The following is a 24492-nucleotide window of genomic DNA, read 5'->3' as shown; positions in this document are numbered from 1 at the left end:
TTTAACTAATAATTCCCAGGGCCGGCTTCAGGCACCAGCATTCCAAGCTGGTGCTTGGGGTGGCATTCTGCAAGGGGCAGCAGTCCCTGTTGTTTTGCCCCCAAGGAGCGCGCCGAATTGCCGCCGCAGACAGCGGGGGCAGTCTATGTGCCCTTAGGGCGGCAGGCGTGTTTCCACGGTGGCAGCAAATCGGCAGCAGCTTTTATGTTTAGCTGTCTGCAGCCAGGGGCGGCTCTAGCAATTTCGCCGCCCCAAGCACAGCAGCACGCCACAGGGGGCGCTCTGGCGGTCACCGGTCCCGCGGCTCCAGTGGACCTCCTGCAGACGTGCCTGCGGAGGGTCCGCTGGTCCCGCGGCTCCAGTGGAGCATCCGCAGGCATGCCTGCGGGAGGTCCACCAGAGCCATGGGACCAGCGGACCCTCCGCAGGCACGCCTGCGGGAGGTCCACCGGAGCTGCCTGCCGCCCTCCCGTTGACAGGCAGAGCGCCCCCTGCGGCATGCCGCCCCAAGCATGCGCTTGGCGCGCTGGGGTCTGGTGCCGGCCCTGTCCACAGCGGCTTCAGCTAAACATAGAAGCTGCCGCCAAATTGCTGCCGCCGCGGAAACGCGCCTGCCACCCTAAGGGCACATGGACTGCCCCCGCCATCTGCGGCGGCAATTCGGTGCGCTGCTTGGAGCTGTGAAAACTGTAGAGCCGGCCCTGATAATTCCCCATGTGGAACCATATCAAATGCCTTACTGAAATTGAGGTAAATTAGATCCACTGCATTTCCTTTGTCTAAAAAATCTGTTACCTTCTCAAAGAAGGAGATCAGGTTGGTTTGGCACAATCTACCTTTTGTAAAACCATGTTGTATTTTGTTCCAATTACCACTGACCTCAATGTCCTTAACTACTTACTCCTTCAAAATTTTTTCCAAGACCTTACATAGATCAGCTTGGAGTGACCTGGGACCCATTTTGGTGTTTGGGCATATACAGAAAGTGAGGGAAATTATACCTGATGAGTGTTCACTGTAAATAATAATTCCCACATGCAGATCTGAATAATTAGGGTTTGCAGACATGATGTGACTGCACTCTAATAGGCTATACTCTGAACTGACATGTTTCCAGACCAGAGTTCATAGAGGGTCAATCATTCTGTTGGAGGAAACAGACAGCCACCAGATATCTACAGCGTAATAAGCTTCTTGAGCAACTGGTCCTGGAACCCAGCAGAGGAGAGGCAATTCTTGATTTAGTCCTTAATGGAGCAAAGGATATGGTCCAAGAGGTGAATATAGCTGGACCGCTTGGTAATAGTGACCATAATATAAATAAATTTAATATCCCTATGGCAGGAAAAACACCACAGTGGCCCAACACTGTAGCATTTAATTTCAGAAAGGGGAACTACACAAAAATGAGGATGTTAGTTAAACAGAAATTAAAGGGTACAGCGCAAAAAGTGAAATCTCTGCCAGCTGCGTGGAAACTTTTTAAAGACACTATAATGGAGGCTCAACTTAAATGTATACCCCAAATTAAAAAACATAGTAAGAGAACCAAAAAAGAGCCACCGTGGCTAAACAACAAAGTAAAAGAAGCAGTGAGAGGCAAAAAGGCATCCTTTAAAAAGTAGAAATTAAATCCTAGTGAGGAAAAGAGAAAGGAAGGAGCATAAACACTGGCAAATGAAGTGTAAAAATACAATTAGGAAGGCCAAAAAGAATTTGAGGAACAGTTAGCCAAAGACTCAAAAAGTAATAGCAATTTGTTTTCAAGTACATCAGAAGCGGGAAGCCTCCTAACAACCAGTGGGCCCACTGGATGATCAAGGTGCTAAAGGAGCACTCAAGGATGATAAGGCCATTGCGGAGAAACTCAATGTATTCTTCACATCTGTTTTCATGGCTGAGAATGTGAGGGAGATTCCCAAACCTGAGCCATTCTTTTTAGGTGAAAGATCTGAGGAACTGTCCCAGATTGAGGTATCATTAGAGGTGGTTTTGGAACAAACTGATAAATTGAACAGCAATAAATCACCAGGACCAGATGGTATTCACCCAAGAGTTCTGAAGGAACTCAAATGTGAAATTGCAGAACTACTAACTGTAGTCTGTAACCTATCATTTAAATCAGCTTCTGTACCAGATGACTGGAGGATAGCTAATGTGACGCCAATTTTTAAAAAGAGCTCCAGGGGTGATCCCGGCAATTACAGGCCTGTAACCCTGACTTCAGTATCAGGCAAACTGGTTGAAACTATAATAAAAGACAATATTGTCAGACATATAATAGATGAACATAATTTGTTGAGGAAGAATCAACATGGTTTTAGTAAAGGGAAATCATGCCTCAGCAATCTACTAGAATTCTCTGAGGCGGTCAATAAGCATGTGGACCAAGGGGATCCAGTGGATACAGTGTACTTAGATTTTCAGAAAGCCTTTGACAAGGTCCCTCACCAAAGGCTCTTACGCAAAATAAACTGCCACGGGATAAGAGCGAAGATGCTCCTGTAGAATGGTAACTGGTTAAAAGATAGGAAACAAAGGGTAGGTATAAATGGTCAGTTTTCAGAATGGAGAGAGGTAAATAGTGGTGTCCCCCAGGGGTCAGTTCTGGGACTAGTCCTATTCAACATATTCATAAATGAGCTGGAAAAAGAGGTAAATAGTGAGGTGGCAAAATTTGCAGATGATACAAAATTACTAAAGTTAAGACCCAGGCAGACTGCGAAGAGCTACAAAAAGATCTCTCAAAACTGATAACTGGGCAACAAATGTCAGATGAAATTTAATGTTGATAAATGCAAAGTAATGCACATTGGAAAGCATAATCCCAACTATACATATAAAATGATAGGGTCTAAAATAGCGGTTACCACTCAAGAAAGATCTTGGAGTCATTGTGGGTAGTTCTTTGAAAACATCCACTCAATGTGCAGCGGCAGTCAGAAAAGAGAACAGAATGCTGGGAATACTTAAGAAAGGGATCGATAATAGGACAGAAAATATGTTGCCTCTATATAAATCCATGGCACACCCACACCTTGAATACTGTCTGCATATGTGGTTGCGCCATCTCAAAAAAGATATATTGGAATTGGAAAAGGTTCAGAGATGAGGAGAGATTAATAAGACTGGGACTTTTCAGCTTGGAAAAGAGACGACTAAGGGGAGATATGACCGAGATCTATAAAATCACGACTGGCGTAGAGAAAGTAGATAAGGAAGTGTTGTTTACTACTTCTTATAACACAAGAACTAGGGGTCACCACATGAAATTAATAGGCAGGTTTAAAACAAATAAAAGGGAGTATTTCTTCATGCAATGCACAGTCAACCTGTGGAACGCCTTGCCAGAGAATATTGTGAAGGCCAAGACCATAACCGGGTTCAAAAAAGAACTAGATAAATTCAGGGAGGATAGGTCCATCAATGGCTATTAGCCAGGATGGGCAGGAATGGTGTCCCTAGCCTCTGTTTGCCAGAAGCTGGGAATGAGCGACAGGGAATGGATCACTTGATAATTACCCATTCACTCTGGGGCACCGGCATTGGCCACTGTCAGAAGACAGGATACTGGGCTAGATGGACCTTTGGTCTGACCCATTAGGGCCATTCTTATGTAATACTTTATCATCTAAATCAGCATTTTTAAAAGTTCCGGTCGCAACCCAGTACTGGGTCACGGCATGTAAGGAACTGGGTTGCTGCGGTCAGCACCGCTGACTGGGCTGTTAAAAGTCCCATTGGCAGTGCTGCCCAGCTGAGGCAGGCTAGTGCCTACCTGTTCCAACACTGCGCTGCACCCCAAAAGCAGCCAGCAGCAGGTCCAGCTTCTAGGCAGGGGGGCCACAGGCCTCTGCGCGCTGCCCCCGCCCCGAGCACTGGCTCTGCACTCCCATTGGCCAGGAACTGGCCAATGGGAGCTGGGGGTGGTGGTGATGCCTGCGGGCGAGAGCCATACGGAGCCACTTGTGCGCCTCTGCCTAGGAGCCGGACCTGCTGCCAGCTGCTTCAGGCACAGCCTGCCTCTCTGCACCCCGTCTGTGCTGCTGACTGGGAGCTGCCAGAGGTAAATCCGCACCCCAGCCCCGCATCCCGAATCCCCTGCCCAACCCCAGAGCCTGCATCCCCAGCCCAGAGCCCTGACCCCCTCCTGCACCCCAACCCGCTGCCCCAGCCCAGACCCCCACCCAAACCCAGAGCCTTGCCAACACCCCAAACCCCTCATCCCCAGCCCCATTGGGTCACGGGCATCAATTTTCTTCAACTGGGTCCCCAGAAAAAAAGTTTGAAAACCACTGATCTAAATGATCCAAATTTCTGAATGCCATTAGTGACGCAGCAGCCGAAAAGAGGAAGGAGACTGAACTGATTGAAAGAGACCTCTCCACACCAGGAGCTCTCTGCCAGTATTGTATACTCGTATTACTGTAATGGTCAAACACTCCTAGACTACACATGGGCTAGGTCTCGAATCTCTAGCCAATACACTTTGTGCTTCTAACAGAGGATGAAATACATAAACGGACAAAACTGGATTTGATTTTGGAGAGTGCGCTTGAACAGAAACTTTTGCTGGCCAATAAAAGTACTTGACAGGAAATGCCTATCAACTACAAAAAACAGGGAGAAAGGGAACTGAGGATTATCAGCTCTTCTGCTTTTGGTTGGGGCTGGAGCCTGACTTACAATGACATAAGAAGCTCCAGCCCTTGCATGAATTTCAGTCCTGTCTGGGAGGGAAATCCCTTCTGATTGGCCGCTATTCCCACTTCCCTCATTCTTGAGGAAGAACAGCTAATCAGGGCTGCTGCAGGAAGAGCCCCAGCTCTTCCTCATAGGAACTGAGAGAAAGGGAGGAGGAGAAAGGAGCAGACAGAGCCCAGTGTCTCAGAGTGGCTCTGTTCCCTCCCTCCCCACTCTTCTCCTGTGAACAATGGGTCAAGTCTCCTCTCTCCTCCTCCTTCCTACAACACCTAGAAAGGGCAAGGGGTATGTCTGAAGAGATCCTGAAGTTGCCTGGCCCCAAGGCTGAGGAAAAGAGAGAAGGGGGTGAAGAACCCCTGGAGCTGCCCCATTCCCAGGCCTGGGAAGAGGCATAGGAGAAGAGGCATAGGAGAACCCCATTGCAGGCGCTGCCCAGGCCTGGGAGGGATCAACAACCCCAGGAGTTGCATGAGGAGCAGAGATGGGAGTGGCTGTACAGGCAGATGTCGGGGCTGAAGGCAGACATAACACTAATTAATTAAAATTATGAAGAGAAGTTGGAAGCACTGAACAACCAGTCAGTTACCAAGAGCTCCCTGCAGCAAGGGGACAAAATCACCACATTCAGATCTGGGAGAGCTGGCATTGGCAACACTAATTGCCTCTCATGGGGGTGGGCAAAAGACAGGTCCCAAATGCTTTTTTTTTTTAAATCTCATGATTGGGGGGGGAGGGGGTCTGAGTAATTACTTTTGAACTTTTCGGATTGGTAATACTGGGATTTGAAAGACATCTGTATTGAATTGATGGTGCTGTTGAATGAGACTTCAAGAGTTAATATCTTACAGAAGTAATTTGGAATAATTTTACATTTTATTACCTGAAGTATGCGCTTGATGTGTTGCCTTTGAGTGTTGTCACCCTCTGTGCATTCTTTAATACCATGAGGGTAACAGATAAGTTGCAGTAGCTTCTGTGCTTGCTTGTTTGAAAGAACAGGATCCAATATAAGATCTTTGTCCGTGCATAACCTCTCAGGCTCTTTCAAGCAGTGCTCTCCCACCCATTCCTGAAAGTAATCAAACAGCTGGATTGATAACGCCAATAAAACACTCATTTTTCACAGATGCAATGCACACACAAATTTTTTTCCACATGCAGATATTCACAAATTGAAAACTGGTCCCCCATAAGTCTATATGATACTTAAAATTTCACCTTCATTCAGTAACTTACAACCCTTGTAAGTATAGTACACTTTCAACTGTTTTCCAAAATTTGTTTCCTTAAAAACACTAAAAGCAGCTTGATAATTAACTGATGCTACCAGATGATATCCACAAGTTGCATGAGCACCTTTTACCAGCCAGTTCATGGAACATCACTGGCATTTCTCAGGTAAAGCCTGCTATTCCAGCCACCAAAAGGGCAGGGTGTTTGAGGTGCAACTGGGAAAAATAGTGTTAATTAAAAAGACTGGGAGATATTGAAGACTACAGGCCAAATTCATCCCCACTTTACACCACTGACTTTTAAATGACCTTTGGTGAAAGCCAAGCAAATACATGGGAGAACTCAGATTCAAATACCATAAGAAAAAGATGTACAGTGCATCCTCATAAAGTCTGTTTTGCATTCAAACATATTAAAGCCTCTTACATGACAGATTTTTGACAAAAAGAATGTTGTCTATAAAGAAAAGCTAGAAACACCATTTTACAAATTACCTGCTGGCAAATAGTTCTTAGCACATATCTAGCATATTCACTTAGACTAGCAGTTTCTATGGAAATAGCTTTTCCACATTTCAGTGTGTGTGAGGCACCCCAAATTTCATCATCATTAAGGTCATCTAATAAACCTCTCAGAGTGAAGTCCTCATTCTTCAAAGAGTTAACACCGCTGCTGCCAATTTCAGCATCACCTACACAGCAGAAGCACAGGAGGACAAAAGTGAAAATCTTATTGAAGTCTTCAGATTTTGAATTTGCATATTCAGTTAAGGAAGCATTCGAAGATATTTCCTAGCCGAGAAACAACATAGAAATGAAGTTTGTGCACAGCCAAATTAGACAGCAAGTGAAAAACTGGATATTAGAATAATACAATTTTTGAAAACGTTACTTCCCTATTTTGCTTCAAATATTTTTCATTTAAATGAAATTTACTTTTTCTGAACTAGAAAAAGTTACACAAACCAAACAAAGAAAGAGACTACATCCTTCCTACCCCCAGAAAAGAGTACGCATGTGCGCACAGGCTTGATTTGACTGTAAAATAAGGAAAAGTTGGGTTACTCACCCTTTTAGGTGTCCCTTTTTTCCAAGTCTTCTCTCTTACTCTGATTTATTAACTCTCCATAGATCAAGAGACAAGTTTTGACTGGTGGTCACCTGAGCCCACCTTACCATGAACTTCTTGACAAGAGAGATTTATTTCCCTGGGAATGGAAAAGGGCAATGCATACTGAGGGAGCCCTGTCAGAAAGGGCAAACGTTGAATAACCCATCCTTTCTGCAAATCATCAACATAACTGCACAAACTTGACCTGAATATTTAATTTCAGCAGTGGGAAAGGGGACAGACTAAGCAAAGTAAGATCATTTGGGCAAGAAGCAGAAGTAAATATTTGCATAATGCCCTATGTTAAATGGCAACTAACAACCTTTGAAGAGTTTGAAATCTTACATCAAAGAGCTATCTTACAAAGCAAGACTTAACTACTATTTTTAACAGCGAGAAATAAGCCCCTAATGCTAAATATAATTTCACAACTGTTGTGGGACCATCTGAGATCATGGAAAATAATTATGTTTCCAGGTGATACGTAAGTTAGTGGGACAACATACCCATTCTAGAATTTAGCAGACACTCTTGTGGACCTTAACTGGTTTGCCATATGCTCTCTCCTGCTCTCATCGAACACCACAATTTGATCTAATGACAATCTCAATAACTAATATGGCACAGGAAGTCCAGATGATTCAGCCAATTAAAACACCTTAATACAGCCACATGAACAAATATTCCATAAAACATCCCCATCAAGTCAATCACCATTTAAATAGTCATCCAAGCATCTGTCCATCTTTCTGTTGTCCTTCATGTTTAAAAGTCTCTCCGCTATTCCAGCTCAACTCATTTAAAACAGGGACACCCAATATATTTCTGCACTTGCATGGAGCCCTACCTGTGCCATCAGTTGCAGGATTTGGAACTAACATTTATGGTAAGATGGGAGACTTGCCACCAATCAGGTACTACAGTTATGACTTCTTATGAGAAATAGTTATAAACAGAGTTTCTACATCCAGCTTCAAGTATCAGAGGATAGCCGTGTTAGTCTGTATCCACAAAAACAACAAGGAGTCTGGTGGCACCTTAAAGACTAACGGATTTATTTGGGCATAAGCTTTCGTGGGTAAAAAACCTCACTCCTTCAGACGCATTTATTCAAACCTCAGTGATGCATCTGAAGAAGTGGGTTTTTTACCCAGGAAAGCTTATGCCCAAATAAATCCGTTAGTCTTTAAGGTGCCACTGGACTCGTTTCATTTTTTTATATCCAGCTCTCTCTTTTGAGCATGGAAGGCACAGGTAGTGTTGGTATGTAGCAGAAAATCCCCCTACACCCATTTCTAAAATTCTTACATATTTAACAAACCATAGCAACATTTTAAAAGCATAATTCTTTATTAATTTCAATTAGAAAAGATTAATGCCATGGCAAACATATTTCCAAATGGACTGAAAGCAAGAAAAGAAGAAAAGAATATCTTAGAAAACAGAAATATTGTAAATAAATAATAATAATCCCCCAAAACTAACAATACCCAGAACTAAGCCAACAAGTAAGGGAATTAATAAGGTAAAACATACAGGGCCCTAAGCATGAGATATTTATACAGTATTTACTCAATTCTTCTAAGTCAACCCCCCACCATGGAAGTCAATAGGAGTTTGCCCGACTAATGATCTGAGGATCTGGGACATTATAATTAATAGAGATTGGTCAGAAATGGAACACAGCATCCGACCTTCTGGGGCTTGGGCCCAACTCTGGGAATGCCACTATAGTCCAATCTACAGTGCTTCAACAATAACCATAACATAGCAAAAAACAAACAGAACAGGCCTAAAAAACACCCGAATGACACAAAATAGGACAAAATGTATGGGAATGGATAATAATGACATGTGAGCCCGAATCTGTCTTCCTTGCACACCATAACCATCTACATGGTGTTATGGTTATCAAGCCTGTTATTTGCAATTGCAAATCACATACCAACAAGGGAGACCTAGTCACACAGATGATACGAGTTATTTATTGTACAGAAGGATGCTAAAAAAATTCTACTTTTCTGAATTGAACCCAAAACATTGCAATAAGGTTTGTGAAAAGACTACCCTGAATATACTCCTACTACAGTTCACTATAGAACTGTGTCTTTCACTCTGGGGAGAGATTAAATGTTCAAAAACTGATTTCTGCTCCCAAAATTACTTACTTATTAAGCCTATAATCCCATTAGGTATAGTGTACCTGATGCTTTTCTCAATAAATTAAGTGCAATTTTTAAGGAATTAATTTGAAATGTGAGAAGGGAGTTAAAAAAACCCCACAATATTTCACCTTCCAAAAGATTATATTTTGAATATTATTAAGGATGGGGTGAGGTGGGACAGTGCTAGGGAAATGGGTGTTCTAGATCTCTGTACCATATAGCCTTTAACCTGCACAAGCTCCTGCAAGAGAGTTTGTATTGCATTGCATCTACAGAGTTTGCATCACAATGCATAATGCAACCCATGCACTAGTCATTTATTCAAACCTCAGCAATGCAGAAAAATAAGAATTATAATCTAATCACTCAAACAGCAATAAAGTACAGATGTGAGCCACAAGCATATTTTAACTCCACCCCAAATTTAGGTTTATAATAGAGAAGTTATAATGGTATAGCTATGTCACTTAGGGTGTGATTTTTGTAACCAGTATAGCTATATTGGTATAAGCCAGTATAACTGCCCCTTATACTGGTGTAAGTACTTTTATACCAATAAAACTGTGCCCATACTAAGAATGTTCTGCTGTTTAACTTTACCAGTATAGTTACACTGGCAAAACTTTTGAGTGTAGACCAGCCCGTAATTTACAAATCTCCACTTAGGATACACTTTTGTCAGCATAACTACGTTGTGTCAGCAACAGCTTGAAGTATAATGTAACCTGAATTTTTGCCGGTATAGCTTGTTTGCTCAGGAGGGCTGGAATATGCTATGATAGCAAAAGCACAGTTTGTTGAACATGCTGCATCCATACCGGAAGTACTTTGAGATACACTATACCACTATAGCTCTACCAGCGAAGTGATTCTAGTGTACAGCTCGCCTTAGGCTTAAGAATTGACAAAGTGGAGCAATAGTAAGTGCTCTGCTTTGAAAGCACTGTTTAACTACGGTTCTTTCAAGACTTCAGAAATTCAACAGCCATTAGGATTTACTTGTAATTCCATACATGGGAATAAGTGAAGTTTAAGAGTTGGGTTCAGGATACTCCCCTTAGAAATGTCTTAAACATTTTTAGACTAAGCCAAGTTAAAATTTACTGTGACTTTCTGACAGGAAGTGTGTGCAAGAATCACATCTGCTTAAAGTCACGTAAGTCGGGGGCTGACTCACCAGAGAAAACTTCTGTCTCTTGACCTGTGGGGGGGAAAGCTACTCATTGGTGTCAAGGAAGCACAGGAAGAATCCAGATTTGTCTTCAGTCATATACTTTAATAACTAAGGATCTCCAATCACAGGAGCATTCTCAAGAAAATGAATTAAACCAATTCCTTTTTTAGCCAAGTGTTAGACTTAAGATCTTCACACTCACACGACTCTCTGAATAATCTTACCAAGCATCAAAATTGCTTTTAAGACCGCAAACACAGCTCCCACTTCAATGCTGTTGTGAGCAGCGGTTAGAAGGTGGCGGTCACAAGAAGAGCGAATGCCTGGGAATGACTTCCCTAAGAGCAGAGAAAGAGGTATATGTAGTACTGTTATTCTTTACCAGCACAGACTTCTTTATACAAGAACTTTTCTACAATGCATCAATGACTAATTCATGAGGTAAAATGCTGTTTTGCTTGAAGCTGTAGACCAGGGATCAGCAAACTTTCAGAAGTGGTGTGCCGAGTCTTCATTTATTCACTTTGATTTAAGGTTTCGCATGCGAGTAATACATTTTAACGTTTTTAAAAGGTCTCTTTCTATAAGTCTACAATATATAACTAAAATATTGTTGTATGTAAAGTAAATAAGGTTTTTAAAATGCTTAAGAAACTTCATTTAAAATTAAATTAAAATGCAGAGCCCCCCCCGAGCGGTGGCCAGGACCCAGGCAGTGTGAGTGCCACTGAAAATCAGCTCGCGTGCCGCCTTCGGCACCCGTGCCATAGGTTGCCTACCCCTGCTGTAGGCCCAGCTGTAGTTAATTAAAATGAATGGGGGTAAGTAGTAGTAGCAGCATGCTAACAACAAAACTAGCTACAGTCATTTAAATCTAGCAAAATAAGGTTCTGATCCTGCCTTTAATCGAGAGCCTTAAAAAAGTGTCCCAAACACACAAGTTTAAATGATTGAATTTTAAGTTATCAAGGGAAGTAAAGTCTATTTTGGTTTCAGCTATACAGGTTTATGAATTTTCCCCCCCTCATCCTCTTCCACAACAAAGTTGTTATATAGATTTAACAAAGTACATTTAATACAAATTTCTTGTTGTATAGTTCAGGCTGATTCTGCACCACTGAAGTCAGTGGATATTTTTCCACACTTCAGTGGGAGGAGGACCAGGCCCAAAGTCAAGAAATGAGAAAATGGCGGTTGAACATATAAGCTTTGCTATAGGTTTTAAGAAAGTCTGCATTAGGATCTCATAACATTGTACACGATACAATAAAACACAAAATTATTTTTGAAGATTCGTATCTTCAGAATTTGAAAGAGGCAAGAGCATTGTAGCAGTAAAAGTTTTCTACCAGTTTAGTTGTCTTCTCCAGAACTATACACAACTGTTATATTTAAACTGAACTTTTGTTAAAGTTACTATGACAAAGGCTGGAGTTCTATGTTGACAGGATAACATTTTAATGCTCAAGTATCCATAATCCATTGAGTTCAGCAGTGAAATTGTTTCATCTGCATAACCATTTGGTTTTAAAGGCCCTGTTTTTCCAGATAAATCAGACGTATATGCTGCTGAGCTGCTTAACTATACTTCAGTATGCAAGACTATTTTGACTGCACATACACAGTTTAAAAAATGAAAATAAAAAATGCAAAGGCAATCATTGTTCAGTGTCTCAGAGAACATTATATTCCATGGCAGAATTTTATTCACTGAAATAATTTGGTTACTTCCTGCCATATCGGTCACTCTTTGGCTTCTGCAGGAGGCCTATGCAGAAGTTTCAGAATTCATTTAGTTTTCTAAAATGAAAAGAACATGCAGCTTGCCAACTTACCCGTTGCTTGGGGTAACAGGTAGAGCTGGGGTGTTCTAAAGAGATGAAGCAGAAGACGGCATGTCATTCTCGCCCCAGGTTCAGCATCTGGGTCCCCACAGGCTATGAAAAATGGGACATTGACATAAGACACCTCTCTCAAGGATCTTAGAAATTATACACAGAATTCAATTGAAGAGCCACAGAGATAATTCTGTAAGACAGAACCTATTTCAAATGCAACTAGAGCATTTTATTTGATGGGAGTCAGCAGTTGTGGGTTTTTGGAAGAAGTTAACTAAGCAGAATTAACTGGTGGAGGAAAAAGCAAGGGGAGCAGTGGTCAAATGAGAGCAGAGATGAAGACTTGTATGAAATTGTGCAGAGCATTTAAAGCAAGGATCAGCACAGATGTGAAACAGAAGGTGAGAAAGAGCTAGTGGAGGGATTCCAAGCATTTTGTGATATGGTCCTACAGTGGGCAGGGCAGAGGATTGTACCTACTGAACTCTGAATGGACTAGAAGGGAGCAAGAGGAGGCCACAGAGAAAGTGATATCAGTAGTTGAGGCTGGAGGTAACTAAGATACAGATGAGAATTTTAAGTTGTGGGGGCTGGAAGGAAGGGTTCGATTTCTGAAATATTGTGAAAGAAGAACTGGCATGCTTTGGATGTCTGGATGTGTTGTGTGCAAGAGACAAAGTAATCACATATCATATGGAGAGAGGGGACCTGGATAATAGGGAGAAGGATGGTGTTGTCAAAGAAGTAGAATGCATTTTATATGACCTTTATATCATTTATCAAACACAGATTCTTTGATTCCCCCTAGCTTTAGTACTACTTATGGGACCAGTCTGGTACAAACATATAGAGAGAGTATCCTGGCCATGGCCATCACATGCTGCAGTAGTATTCTGCATCAGAAAGTGATTTTAGACTGAGTTGTAAAGTATTGCAATCAACAGAAAAAAAAATTTTTTTAAACAAAATATCACACAGTTTGCAGTGTTTGGATTGATATTTTCTTACCTGCTGCAAGGAGAGAGGGAAGTGCAACATGCTGAACTACATCCTCCAGAGAAAAACATTGCCGGGCTATCAGTATAGCAATGAAAGTGGCCAGTGAGTCATGGAATGAAAGGTCACTCACCTTGAAAGAAAAACAACACTGGAATGCTTTCACATTATGATACACAAATCTTCATTGCTGTGATTAATGACCAATATATAAAAGCGAACTTGGCTTACCAATGAAGAGTAAAATTATCACAAATAAGCAGCTTCCTCCACTTTTTAATGCACCTCCTAAATATTTTCAATGGCAAACATCTATTGATTTAAGTTAATTACAACATGTACTGATTTTTTCTTCACACATTAATTTTAATTAAATGAATAGGAGACAAATTGATTCATAAAAGATGGGACAGATGTTATCTTTAAATAGAAATTGGTGGCATACATATTCACTCCTCAGCTGCTAACACAAAGCAAGAAAAATCCTAGATTTACACAGGCATCCTTGAACATGCATGGTCAAAGAATAAACCAATCTTTTAAAGTACTAGCATAAATATATCAAGCCAGATCCTTCACTGATGAAAACTGTCATAACCCCACTGGCTTCAATGGAGCTCTGACAATTTACAGCAGCTGAGTTAGGATCAAAGAAGTGTATTATACCCTTATGACTAAGTGCCAGCCCAGAGGCATGCTATTTAAGAGTGGGACTGTTCAATTCACGGAAACAGCGATTGAGAAGTAAGATATTCATGTAGGCATCTGCCTGTCTCTTTCACAAGGTACCTCCCATAACCTGTAGCACTACAGTAGTGCAATGAGAAAAAAATGTATTTGAGTAAAAATACAATTCTATATGTAGCCTATATTTTATTTTGAATGAAACAATGAAAATGCAGAAAACATAATTCAGGAGTTTCAGAAGATGCTTTGAAGAGATAAACAGATACAGTTCAAAAACCCTGTTCAACAATATATAGTGTTTAGATACTATGTGATGGGTCTTCTAGAGACAACTTAAGGCAGATATGTTTAACTGGTACTTATATATCAAAATACACTGAACTTACATCCACACTGCAAAGCAGATCATTAAAACCCCAGACATGATTTGAAGAACAGCAAAGAGCCTTTAGAACCCCTAACCATTCTGAACTTAGCACCGTGCAGCATGCGGTCAACTCTGCACAAAGGTTAGCTATGTCATTAATTCTAGAAGACAAGAGAAAACAAGTTAACAGAAGAAAAATGCTCATTAGCAATAAATATTTCAGAGATAAATAAAAGTTTATGTTAAGACCTATATTTCAGATTTCATCTAGGGCTCTCCAGTTGTGGATACCTATTCTTGCTAACTACAACATTTGGTGAATGCATTGTGCCCAGTTTAATGTTCTGTTGAACAAGGCACTGCAATTTGTAGAGATGGTCCTGTGACAGAATGTATCTATGTCCCACACCCTACACCCTGTTGTAATAATCTTGGTTCAAGTTAGGACTTTTAAGGTATCATTTGAAAACTTATAATTTGCTGGTCAATATCTTCCTGATAAAATATGTATAGCTACATTGTATATGAAGTTACAATATTCTACTATATGGTGTTAACACATATTCCAAACTGAGGGTGGGAAACAGGTCTGTCTCAAAGAAAGGAATGTGTGCTCTGCTTAATTTGCATTTAAGCATTAAGCAGAGTAATCAGCTAGGTATGAGAGACAAAGGAAGTTCAAACAGAGAGAAAAACAGATAGAAAAACACATCAGGGAATATCCTTCCACATAGACTCCGTCTCCTGAATCTCAGCTGGAAATGCTTTTCAAGAGGGAGACTGACAGTATAAAAAGGAGGGACAAACAACCCAAGACACCCCTCCTCTCTCCCTGCCCATCGATTCGCCACAGCTGAAGCAACAGAGGAAGCCTTCATTGGATTCTGGGAGAAGGGGTCCTGACCTAGAGGATTTGGTAAGTAAGACTGCTGAAAGCATATGGTGAGAAATTTTCTTGAATCTGATATAGTTTGTTAAGTTGGGCACCAGTAGCATTTTAACTTTATTTTCTTGTAACTATTTCTGACTTTTATGCCTCATTACTTTTGTACTCATTAAAAATCTCTCTTTAAACTTGTTTTATTGTTTTATCTAATCCAGTGCCTTTAAACTTAAGTGTTTCAGAAACTCCATTTGTTATTTCTATTAAAAATATAATGGACGTCACATAAACTTGTACTATCCAGGCTGGGCAGTACAGGACAAACATATCTGGGTGGAAGTAGAAGGTTGGGGGTGTGTTGGGGTCACCCTGCTGTATAGTCAAGGCTGATAAGTGCCAAGGTGTGGCTGGCTGGCTGCAGCACACATGCAGACATAGCTGAGAGAGACTTGTAAGCTGGAGGCTGTTCATAGCAGTCCACAGTGGAGGTTACAGCAGCAAAGCAGTATAAAAGGGCACCACAGGTTAGGGCAGGGTTGACACAGCTACTCACTAGTCTGGATTGTACCCTGGTAAGTCACATCTCCTTTACCAGTTGTCTCCCCCAGCATGATTCAATCATCTTCCCCCACCTGCTGACCAACCATGAAAGGTGAATTTAGGGATACAACTCTTCCTGGCTCCACCCCACAGTGACAAGTGCTCTGCTCCCTCTTGCAGGGGGCGCAAGCTGACACTCCTGCAGTGGTGGCATGGGGAGAAGAGCTCCAGCCTTGTTCAAGGTGCAAAATCGTTCCCTCAAAAATGGACCATATTGTAACAAAACCTAAATTAAGAAACCACCATATCTTGCACAGGAACCCAAAAATCCTAGGCCACCATTGACATTCTTCCAGCTATCAACTGTAAGGAAAACCATGCCTCACTGCAATGTAGCTAGAATAATTCTCCTGATTAGGAGCAAGAAGGGGACACAAAATCAAGTGTCATTGTCACTTTGTGGATTACATACAGATTAAATTAATTGTGATTCAGTGCAATGTTAAGAGCCATGTTGACTGGTTAAGAGAGAAGAAATGTGGTTTACTCACCCTGGGTTGAGTTCCTTTTTCCCTTTCACAGGGAAACTCCCTTGGTAACCTTGGTGTGTTCCTTCTCATTGACTTAATCCATTTCCGCCACTCCACATTGCCAATACTCCCTCAGTTGCCTAGACTGCCTCAGACTGAGTTTTGGAGGGTAAAATGAATAAATATCAATATGCTCTTTAGTGAGGAAGAGAAGGAATGATCTACTACATGAGTGTCACTCAAAAAGGGAAAACAGATTCCTGCTATGAAGTGTAGCCAATACTTTCCTCTCTTCCTTAATCCATCAGTGACTTTTCAGTAGCTTTACCAAAGTGAAGGAGGACGAAGGAGAAAGACTGATGTGTGGAAATGATATTTATAACAAGTTCGAGGAATAGATATTGCACATTGTATTTCATAATGATTCCAAAATCCAAGATACTACACCTCTATCCCAATATAACATGACCCGATATAACACGAATTTGGATACAATGCGGTAAAGCTGCGCTCCGGGAGGGTGGGGCTGCGCACTCCGGCAGATCAAAGCAAGTTCGATATAACGCGGTTTTACCTATAACGTGGTAAGATTTTTTTTGCTCCCAAGGACAGCATTATATCAGGGTAGAGGTGTACATAAATTCACTCATGATGATATGGTTAACCCTGTTATAGAGTCTCAGACCTTGAGGATGACAGCTTTCAATAGCTGAATTAGATAAGGGTCAGAATTAAATCTGAACAACCTTGAACATGGAAAGTTTACCATCTGTCCTTGAATTCTGACTGAATTCTTGATTAAATGTTCTTAATAGGAGTCAAACCAGAACTCCATATCTCAAGCATTCTGATTTTGAGGGAACTGGAGTTGAAATCCAGATGTAAAAATTCAGGCTCTTCTCTACCTGCATTATGGGGTTTGCAGAATAGATAATTAAGAAAAACAAGTCCAACAAGGAAATCCAAAGCTATTTTTGGATAGAAGGAATAATTTTACAATTTGCCCACTGCTAGAGATCCTAAGAAAAGGAAGTAATGCTCAGAAGAAAAAACTAATCTTTATGAGAAAGCTGATCTCTAAATGAGGTCCAGACATGAAGAGCTCTTCAAGGCCATGCTAAAATGCAAGGATAAATGAGACAATTATTGTTTGTCATAAAGGACAATAGTAAAGGGAATCATCACATAGAAGATCTTTCTGTTCTGTCCTAGAAGAGGTATGCCTGATTCGGAGTGAAAATCCTAGGACCAAATTTGGGGTGTCAAAGGATAATTTTAATGAGATGGGAAAAAACAGTGTTTTGTCCCACAAAATCTAATACTTTTGGCAACTCTTCTTCTTTTAATAAAGTCATTTGAGTTTAGTGCGTTCTTTGTGGATGCTGAAAGGATCACTGTAACTGCAGTCCTTCAATGTTTTCTCACATGGAGGATCCCAAACTCTCAGGTGGGGCATAAAGGGCAGAGCACACGGAGGAAGACGTCTGTGTGCAGGAGGCTGAAAAGGCGCATGGTGTATTGGATCTGCTCTTCCAACTAAAATACACAGCTGTGGCTATAGGTAATGCAGAGAAGGTTCTTTGAAAGCCACCTACCTTCCTTTTTTGCTCTCACATTGATCCTTACAGTGGCTGAACAATTAAAAAGAGAGAGAAGCCATGTCTACATTACAAGCTGAGGTGAGAGTCTACTGCTTGCGTACACACATTCCGGCTAGCTCTCATTGAGCTAGCCGAAGTATAAAGAGTAGTGTGGCCACAGTAGCATGGCAGTGCAGAATACATACCCACTGGTTTCAGAAAGGTTTGTACTCAGCATGGCTGAGCCATGCCTCTGCTGCTGCTACCAGTGCTGCTGCAGGCACGCTGTTATTTATATCCACACTAGCAGGATGAGAGCTAGCATGAGTATGTACACTGGCAGGGGAACCACACTCTTTAGCTTGTAGCAAAGACATAGCCAGAGAAAAGGGGGCGGGGGGAAGAGAGAGAGAGGGGAGGTAAAAACAGAGGCAGAAACAGACGAGAGAGAAACCGGACAAAGAAAAAGATGGTGGCAAAGTGCCAGGAGAGAGAAGGAAAAGTTCCCTATCATTAACCAGTCTATTGCAAAGATACATCATCAGAAAAGGCTGGGAAGTACTATGATAATCTCTTAAAGCCTTCTCTTCAAGAACTAGTCATTATCTTGAAAGACTGAGCTGCCAGGAACATCAGTCTATTTTCTTCTCTGCTGTCACAGGTACTTTCCATTTAGAGACCAGATACCATGGAACAATAGGAACATAGGAAATGCCAGACTGGTTCAGACCCAGGGTCCACCTAGTCTAGTATCCTGTCTCGACATCAGCCAGCACTAGATGCTTCAGAGGAAGGTACAAGAAGCCCCATAGCAGGCAGCTGTGGGATAATGTGACCCACATGCATGTCTCACCCTAATCCTTAATAGTTAGAGAATGGTTTAAACTCTAAAGCATGAGATTTTATTTCCCTTCCAAAATTCTTCTTTAATGAAGTCGCTATAACAAACCTGGATGTTCTTGTTATCCATTTAAATGTCCAATCCCTCTTTTAAACTTACTAAGTACTTGGCCTCAACAGCATACTGTGGCTGGGAGTTCCATAATTCAATTAATTAATAATATAGTTCATCTGGGGAAGGAACTGATCTGGTACTCAACATTCCTTGACAACGAGGATACAATCAGGGTGTGATGATGACTGTGCTGAGCTAGCAACCCCGTCTCAGAATCATGTAAGCCTACACCTGCAGTAAGCCATCTGTTATTAATCCTTGTAATGTTATGCAAACCAGTCTGATGCAGTCTAGGTGAAAGGAAACTCATTCAAAAGAACAGCGCAACACTGAAGTGGCGAGAAAGAGGAAATCTGTCAATGAAGAGAATACCAAAAGGATACAAAGGGAGCCAAAAAAGAGGAAGGAAGGAAAACATGCACATGAACAGCCCCAGTTAGCTCTAATAATATCTCAGATACTTCATTTCACTGCAGCATTAACACTTATTTCGACTACTTCCATAGTTCTACTTCTGAATCAATTTCTCTTACCTTCCTGCATCTTGGTGCCCCATACACACATTCATTAGTGCGTTACACACAAAGCTGTAGCGATTGGCTGCATTGTCATTCAGGATCTTGCCTAGCATTGAGTAGTTGATGCTGTGAGCAGAGGGATTCTCGATAAAATCCAACATGAACTCTGGATCCCATAACAAATTGGAGTTTGAGGGCTGTACGTTGCTGTATATCGTTTGCTTTACCTTTGAACAAGCACTACTAAGGGTTAAAAACAGAAGGAGACAAAAATATTATTCATTTCTCCTGGGTTATTGAAATATTTATGCAGATTAAAACAAAATGGCCACCAAATACTACTCGCAGAGCTAGTAGATATATTGTTAAATCCCAGAAAGTCTATCGTATTTCCCTAGGGGGCACTGGAGCACACAAGCACGGGTGGAGGGTATCATAGGCTGGGGGAGGCTGTGCCTCAGCAAACAGCCCTCCTGCTTCTAGCTTGGCCCAGCTCCAGTCTCCCTGCCCTCCGGGGCTGGGGGCACTAGCCTGGGGCGGGGGCCAGCAGCTGCAGAGGGGGCCTCTGGGCTCTGGAGTGTGTGTGGAAGAGGCGGGGCTATGAGCTAGCCTCCACCAGCCAGCAGTTTACACATCGCTTATGCACAGAAGCAAATTCACCCTACTTGGATTACTCTTCTGTACACTGTTTCAGAAAGCTGTGGTGTTTTTACAGAGAGTCTGCCAAACCCAGGTAGCACACAGCCAATTTGACTAAAGTTTTCCTGCAATTCATATAAACTGACAAGTTCCCAAACCAGCTTTGTGATATGTTTATTCAAAGCCTGAGAAGCCAGATGAATCAGAGTATTCACCTTATACAACGTGCCTTGTAAACATACGCTAACGCTGCTTCAGAAGACTGCTTATTCCTCCTTTACATTTCATGACACACTGAGTGAACTGGAGTGTGCATCAGGGTGAGGGATTAAGTGGCAAGAAATAACAGTATCCTACCTACATTCTTTTTAAAATAAAAAACCTCAACACCTTAGAAAGACAACATATTTTACAACAACTTTTTAATTATTGACACAGTGAACTACATATCATCTATGATTTCTTGGCTGACAGAATCAATAAATAGAAAGAGGGTATGAGAATGTCATGCTCTTATTACATTAACAATAAACACAGAAGATAGAGAGACAGTCTAGGAAGAAATCAGATAATTGTATATGCAAAAGGTTCAAGAGGACATTTGCATTAATTAAAGAGGTGCTGGTTATGATTCCATATTTAAGGCCTTATTTACATGAGTGAATTAAACTAAATTCAGAAATCAGTTTAAGAATTCCTTATGTCAATTTAGTGTAATCTGATTTGACATAAAACACTCAAGTCAATTAAAGAGGGTTGCATTGATCCAACTAAATTGGTGCAACTTTGGTGAAACTACAAAGGAAATAGGATCTAACGCAAGTTGGTGAAGAAGTCACTAGATCAGAAGTATTATTGGCTCATAAATGTAGTTTTCACCTGAGAGATGGGTGTGATCATCAAGGAAATGGAGGTCAGACACTGGGATCAAACACAGCAAATCCCTCAGAGGTAGGAATTTTCTAATGGTGTGAGCATTTAATTTCTCCCACAAATAAGGTTTGTCTCTGCCTACCAGAGGCTGAGTGTAGTTTAGTACTGTTTAGCTCCAATTTAATTTTAAACTCCATTTTCTTACAAACTTGTTTTCATTTAATATATTTCAGGTTGTAAGTTATTCTTGGGATTTTTACTGTGGTCCATTCTCAAAGACCGGGAAGAAGAGTTTCTGATCTCTCGTGAGAGGCAGAAAGGCACCGAATCTGAGACCACGTCTACACTACGGGTGCTACAGTGGCATAGCTACACCGCTGCAGCTATACCACTAGTGCCATAGCTTAGACACTTTTTATAGTGATGGAAGGAGGTTTTCTGTGTGAATTTTTCACATCACTGAGTGCCATAGATATATGTTGACCTAACTTCTAAGCATAGATGAGGCCTCAGTGCAAAGAGACTGCCCATGCCCAGAGCTGTTGCCAAAACTGAGGCTGGGGGGACAGATACACTGGGAGAGCTACGGTGGCTACTAGAAATAAGGAACTATCAGTAACAATTTTTTGTGGATTTTTGACGTTTTTCTCTTGAAAAACATCACTACCTCTTCCACAGCCAGAAACAGTTTAAAGGGTAATTGCTCTACATGTCTATGGTGTTAAATGGTATTCTGCAGAGACAAGCTCCATGAGTCTTTTGGTTTATCAGTTGCTGTCATCTCTGTCAGTGCAAATGGGATCCACGCTAGGAAATCCAGGCCTCTGGCATCCCACAGTCACATTATTCAAAGTATTCTCTAGTCATAGGGAAACCAATGAAAAGAGAGGACGAGTAGCAGCTACATTTATCTTTTAAAAAAATACAAAAAAGTACCAAAAATCAAGCTTGGACTTGGACTTTCAGAAAGCCTTTGAAAAGTTCCCTTACCAAAGGCTCTTACGCAAACTAAGCAGTCATGGGAGATGGAAAGTCCTATGACAGATCAATAACAGGTTAAAAGATAGGAAACAAAAGGGTAGGAATAAATGGCCAGCTTTCAGAATGGAGCGAGGTAAATAGCGGTGTTACCCCAGTATCTGGGCTGGAACCAGTGTTCTTCAACATATTCATAAATGATCTGGACAAAGGAGTGTGAGGTGGCAAAGTTTTCAGAAGATACAAAACTACTCAAGACAGCCTAAGTTCAAAGCAGACTAGAAAGACTTATAAAGGGATCTCACAAAACTGGGTGTCTGGGTAACAAAATGACAGATGAAATTCAATGTTGATAAATGTAAAGTAATGCACACTGGAAAACATAATCACAACTATACATACAAAATGATAGGGTCTAAATTAGCTGTTACCACTCAAGAAAGATCTTGGAGTCATTGTGGATAGTTCTCCAAAAATGTCCGCTCAACATGCAGTGGGAGTCAAAAAAGCTAACAATGTTAGGAACCATTGGGAAAGGGATAGATAATAAAACAGAAAATATCATAATGCCACTATCTAAATCCATGATACACCCACCAACTGAATACTGCACACAGTTCTGGTCGCCCCATCTCAAAAAAAGATATATTACAATGGGAAAAGGTACAGAGAAGGGCAACAAATATTATTAGGGGTATGGAACAGCGTCCATAAGAGGAGATATTAAAAAGACTGGGACTTTTCAGCTTGTAAAAGAGGCAACTAAGGGGGGATATGATAGAAGTTTATGAAATCATAAATGTCACAGAGAAAGTGAATAAGTGTTATTTACCCCTTCACATAAAACAAGAACCAGGGATCAACCAATGAAATAAATAGGCAGCCAGTTTAAAATAAACATAAGGAAATACTTCACACAATGTATAGTCAACTGTGGAACTCATTGCCAGAGGATGTTGTGAAGGACAAAACTATAACTGGGTTAAAAAAAAGAACTAGATAAGTTGATGGTGGATAGATCCATCAATGGCTATTAGCAAAGATGGTCAGGGATGCAATCTCATGCTCTGGGCTTGCAGTCCCTAAGCTTCTGATGGCTAGATACTGGGACTGGATGACGGGGGATGGATCACTTGATGGTTGCCCTGTTCTGTTCATTCCCTTTGAAGAATCTGGCATTGGTCATCGTTGGATGACAGGATACTGGGCTAGGTAGACCATTGGTCTGACCCAGTATGGCCGTTCTTATGTTCTTAAGTGGAACAAAATTATCTTTCATGCAACTCCACTGAAGTCAGTAGTTCAACAAGGGATGTAATTGGCTTGTAATTTTTGAGACACCGAAGTAATATGAACACCACAGAAACAATTGTAAAGTCAATCTTTTCTCTCTTCACTCAAGCTTTTGAGGAGAAAGTGGACTGAGAGCTGGAGTGGTTATTTACATGTGCATCCTTTTTGTATTATTTTGTGTATTTTATCGAATGGAATAGCTTGAAGTAGCTATACATTTCAATGAATGAACAAATTAATCAATCAATCAATCAGTACTATAACTTTTGCACACATTTCACTGAAGCAAAGTAATAAGACTGGAGTTTAATGTAATTTGGAGAACATAAACATAAGAACATAAGAACGGCCGTACCGGGTCAGACCAAAGGTCCATCTAGCCCAGTATCTGTCTACCGACAGTGGCCAATGCCAAGTGCCCCAGAGGGAGTGAACCTAACAGGCAATGATCAAGTGATCTCTCTCCTGCCATCCATCTCCATCCTCTGACGAACAGAGGCTAGGGACACCATTCTTACCCATCCTAGCTAATAGCCAAAGTACACCACCAGAGGTGGTGGATAATCCAGACCCTGCAGAACCAACTACTCCTTTGGTACTAGGGTGACCAGATATCCCTATTTTATAGGGACTGTCCTGATATGTGGGGCTTTTTCTTCCTATTACCTATTACCCCCCACCCCCGTCCCGATTTTTCACACTTGCTGTCTGGCCACCCTATTTGGTACGTAAGGAGGGAAGCATGGGTTGCTGAAGATGCTGAATGTCAGTTCCACTTACTTCACTACTTATTTGACAAAACATCTCTCTATCATCTCTGTTTTCATTCATTTTGTAAAATCGGCCTTGGTACCTATGTCCACATTTAACTTCGCTGGAAGTCTACAGAACTTTGCTGTCACTCACCATCCTTCTACTTCCATATAACTCATCGTTTAGAAGGTAAAAAAGCCCTCACAACTTTCACCTGAAAATCTGGCATTTATTTTTTCATTTACAACAAAACTCCTCTCCTTGAGATAAGTAGCTTGCCATTTCTGAAAATGGGGCTTCTTATTCCACATCTAATCATTAGCCAGCTGCTTAGAGATCGAAGGCTAGATTACGTCTTAAAGACCCTGTGTATGTTAGCAGGTTGGGGCCCACTTTGTAGTAGGATCCCCAGAAAGACTCAGCCAGGATTCCTCCTGGGACTTGAGGGAAGGACATGCTGCAACCTTAGCTCTCCCACCCATTAAAAATGCAGGCTGCATGTGTCCCTCTTGAGCCTGGCCAGTTACACTGGACATGGCCCTCATCTCACTCTGCCCCTTTAAAGAATCCAGTACTGTTGGAATTGCAACATATAGCAGTGGCTTCGCTCACCAGTCACATTGTGGCTGGCCCTTTCACAAGTGGTGTGGGTATAAGGGGGAAAGCTCATTACATT

General features: G+C 41.5%; 1 protein-coding gene across 3 annotated transcripts in view; it reads right to left on the bottom strand.

Moving 5' to 3' along the window:
- MED12L (mediator complex subunit 12L) overlaps positions 1-24492 on the bottom strand; it is a 300960-nt gene that overhangs the window by 56738 nt on the left and 219730 nt on the right. For all 3 annotated transcript variants that reach the window (XM_045029734.1, XM_045029735.1, XM_045029736.1), the window contains 7 exons: positions 19296-19523; positions 14294-14435; positions 13233-13353; positions 12222-12323; positions 10611-10724; positions 6432-6628; positions 5585-5773 (listed from right to left, as the gene is read on the bottom strand). In XM_045029734.1, the coding sequence (XP_044885669.1) occupies positions 5585-5773; positions 6432-6628; positions 10611-10724; positions 12222-12323; positions 13233-13353; positions 14294-14435; positions 19296-19523 (1093 nt within the window). The remainder of the gene's footprint in view (positions 1-5584; positions 5774-6431; positions 6629-10610; positions 10725-12221; positions 12324-13232; positions 13354-14293; positions 14436-19295; positions 19524-24492) is intronic.

Source organism: Mauremys mutica, chromosome 9 (genome assembly GCF_020497125.1).
Source record: "Mauremys mutica isolate MM-2020 ecotype Southern chromosome 9, ASM2049712v1, whole genome shotgun sequence".
Classification (NCBI taxonomy): Eukaryota; Metazoa; Chordata; order Testudines; family Geoemydidae; genus Mauremys; species Mauremys mutica.
The sequence above is the reverse complement of the archived record's forward strand: the minus strand, read 5'-3'. Positions and strand labels throughout refer to the sequence as shown.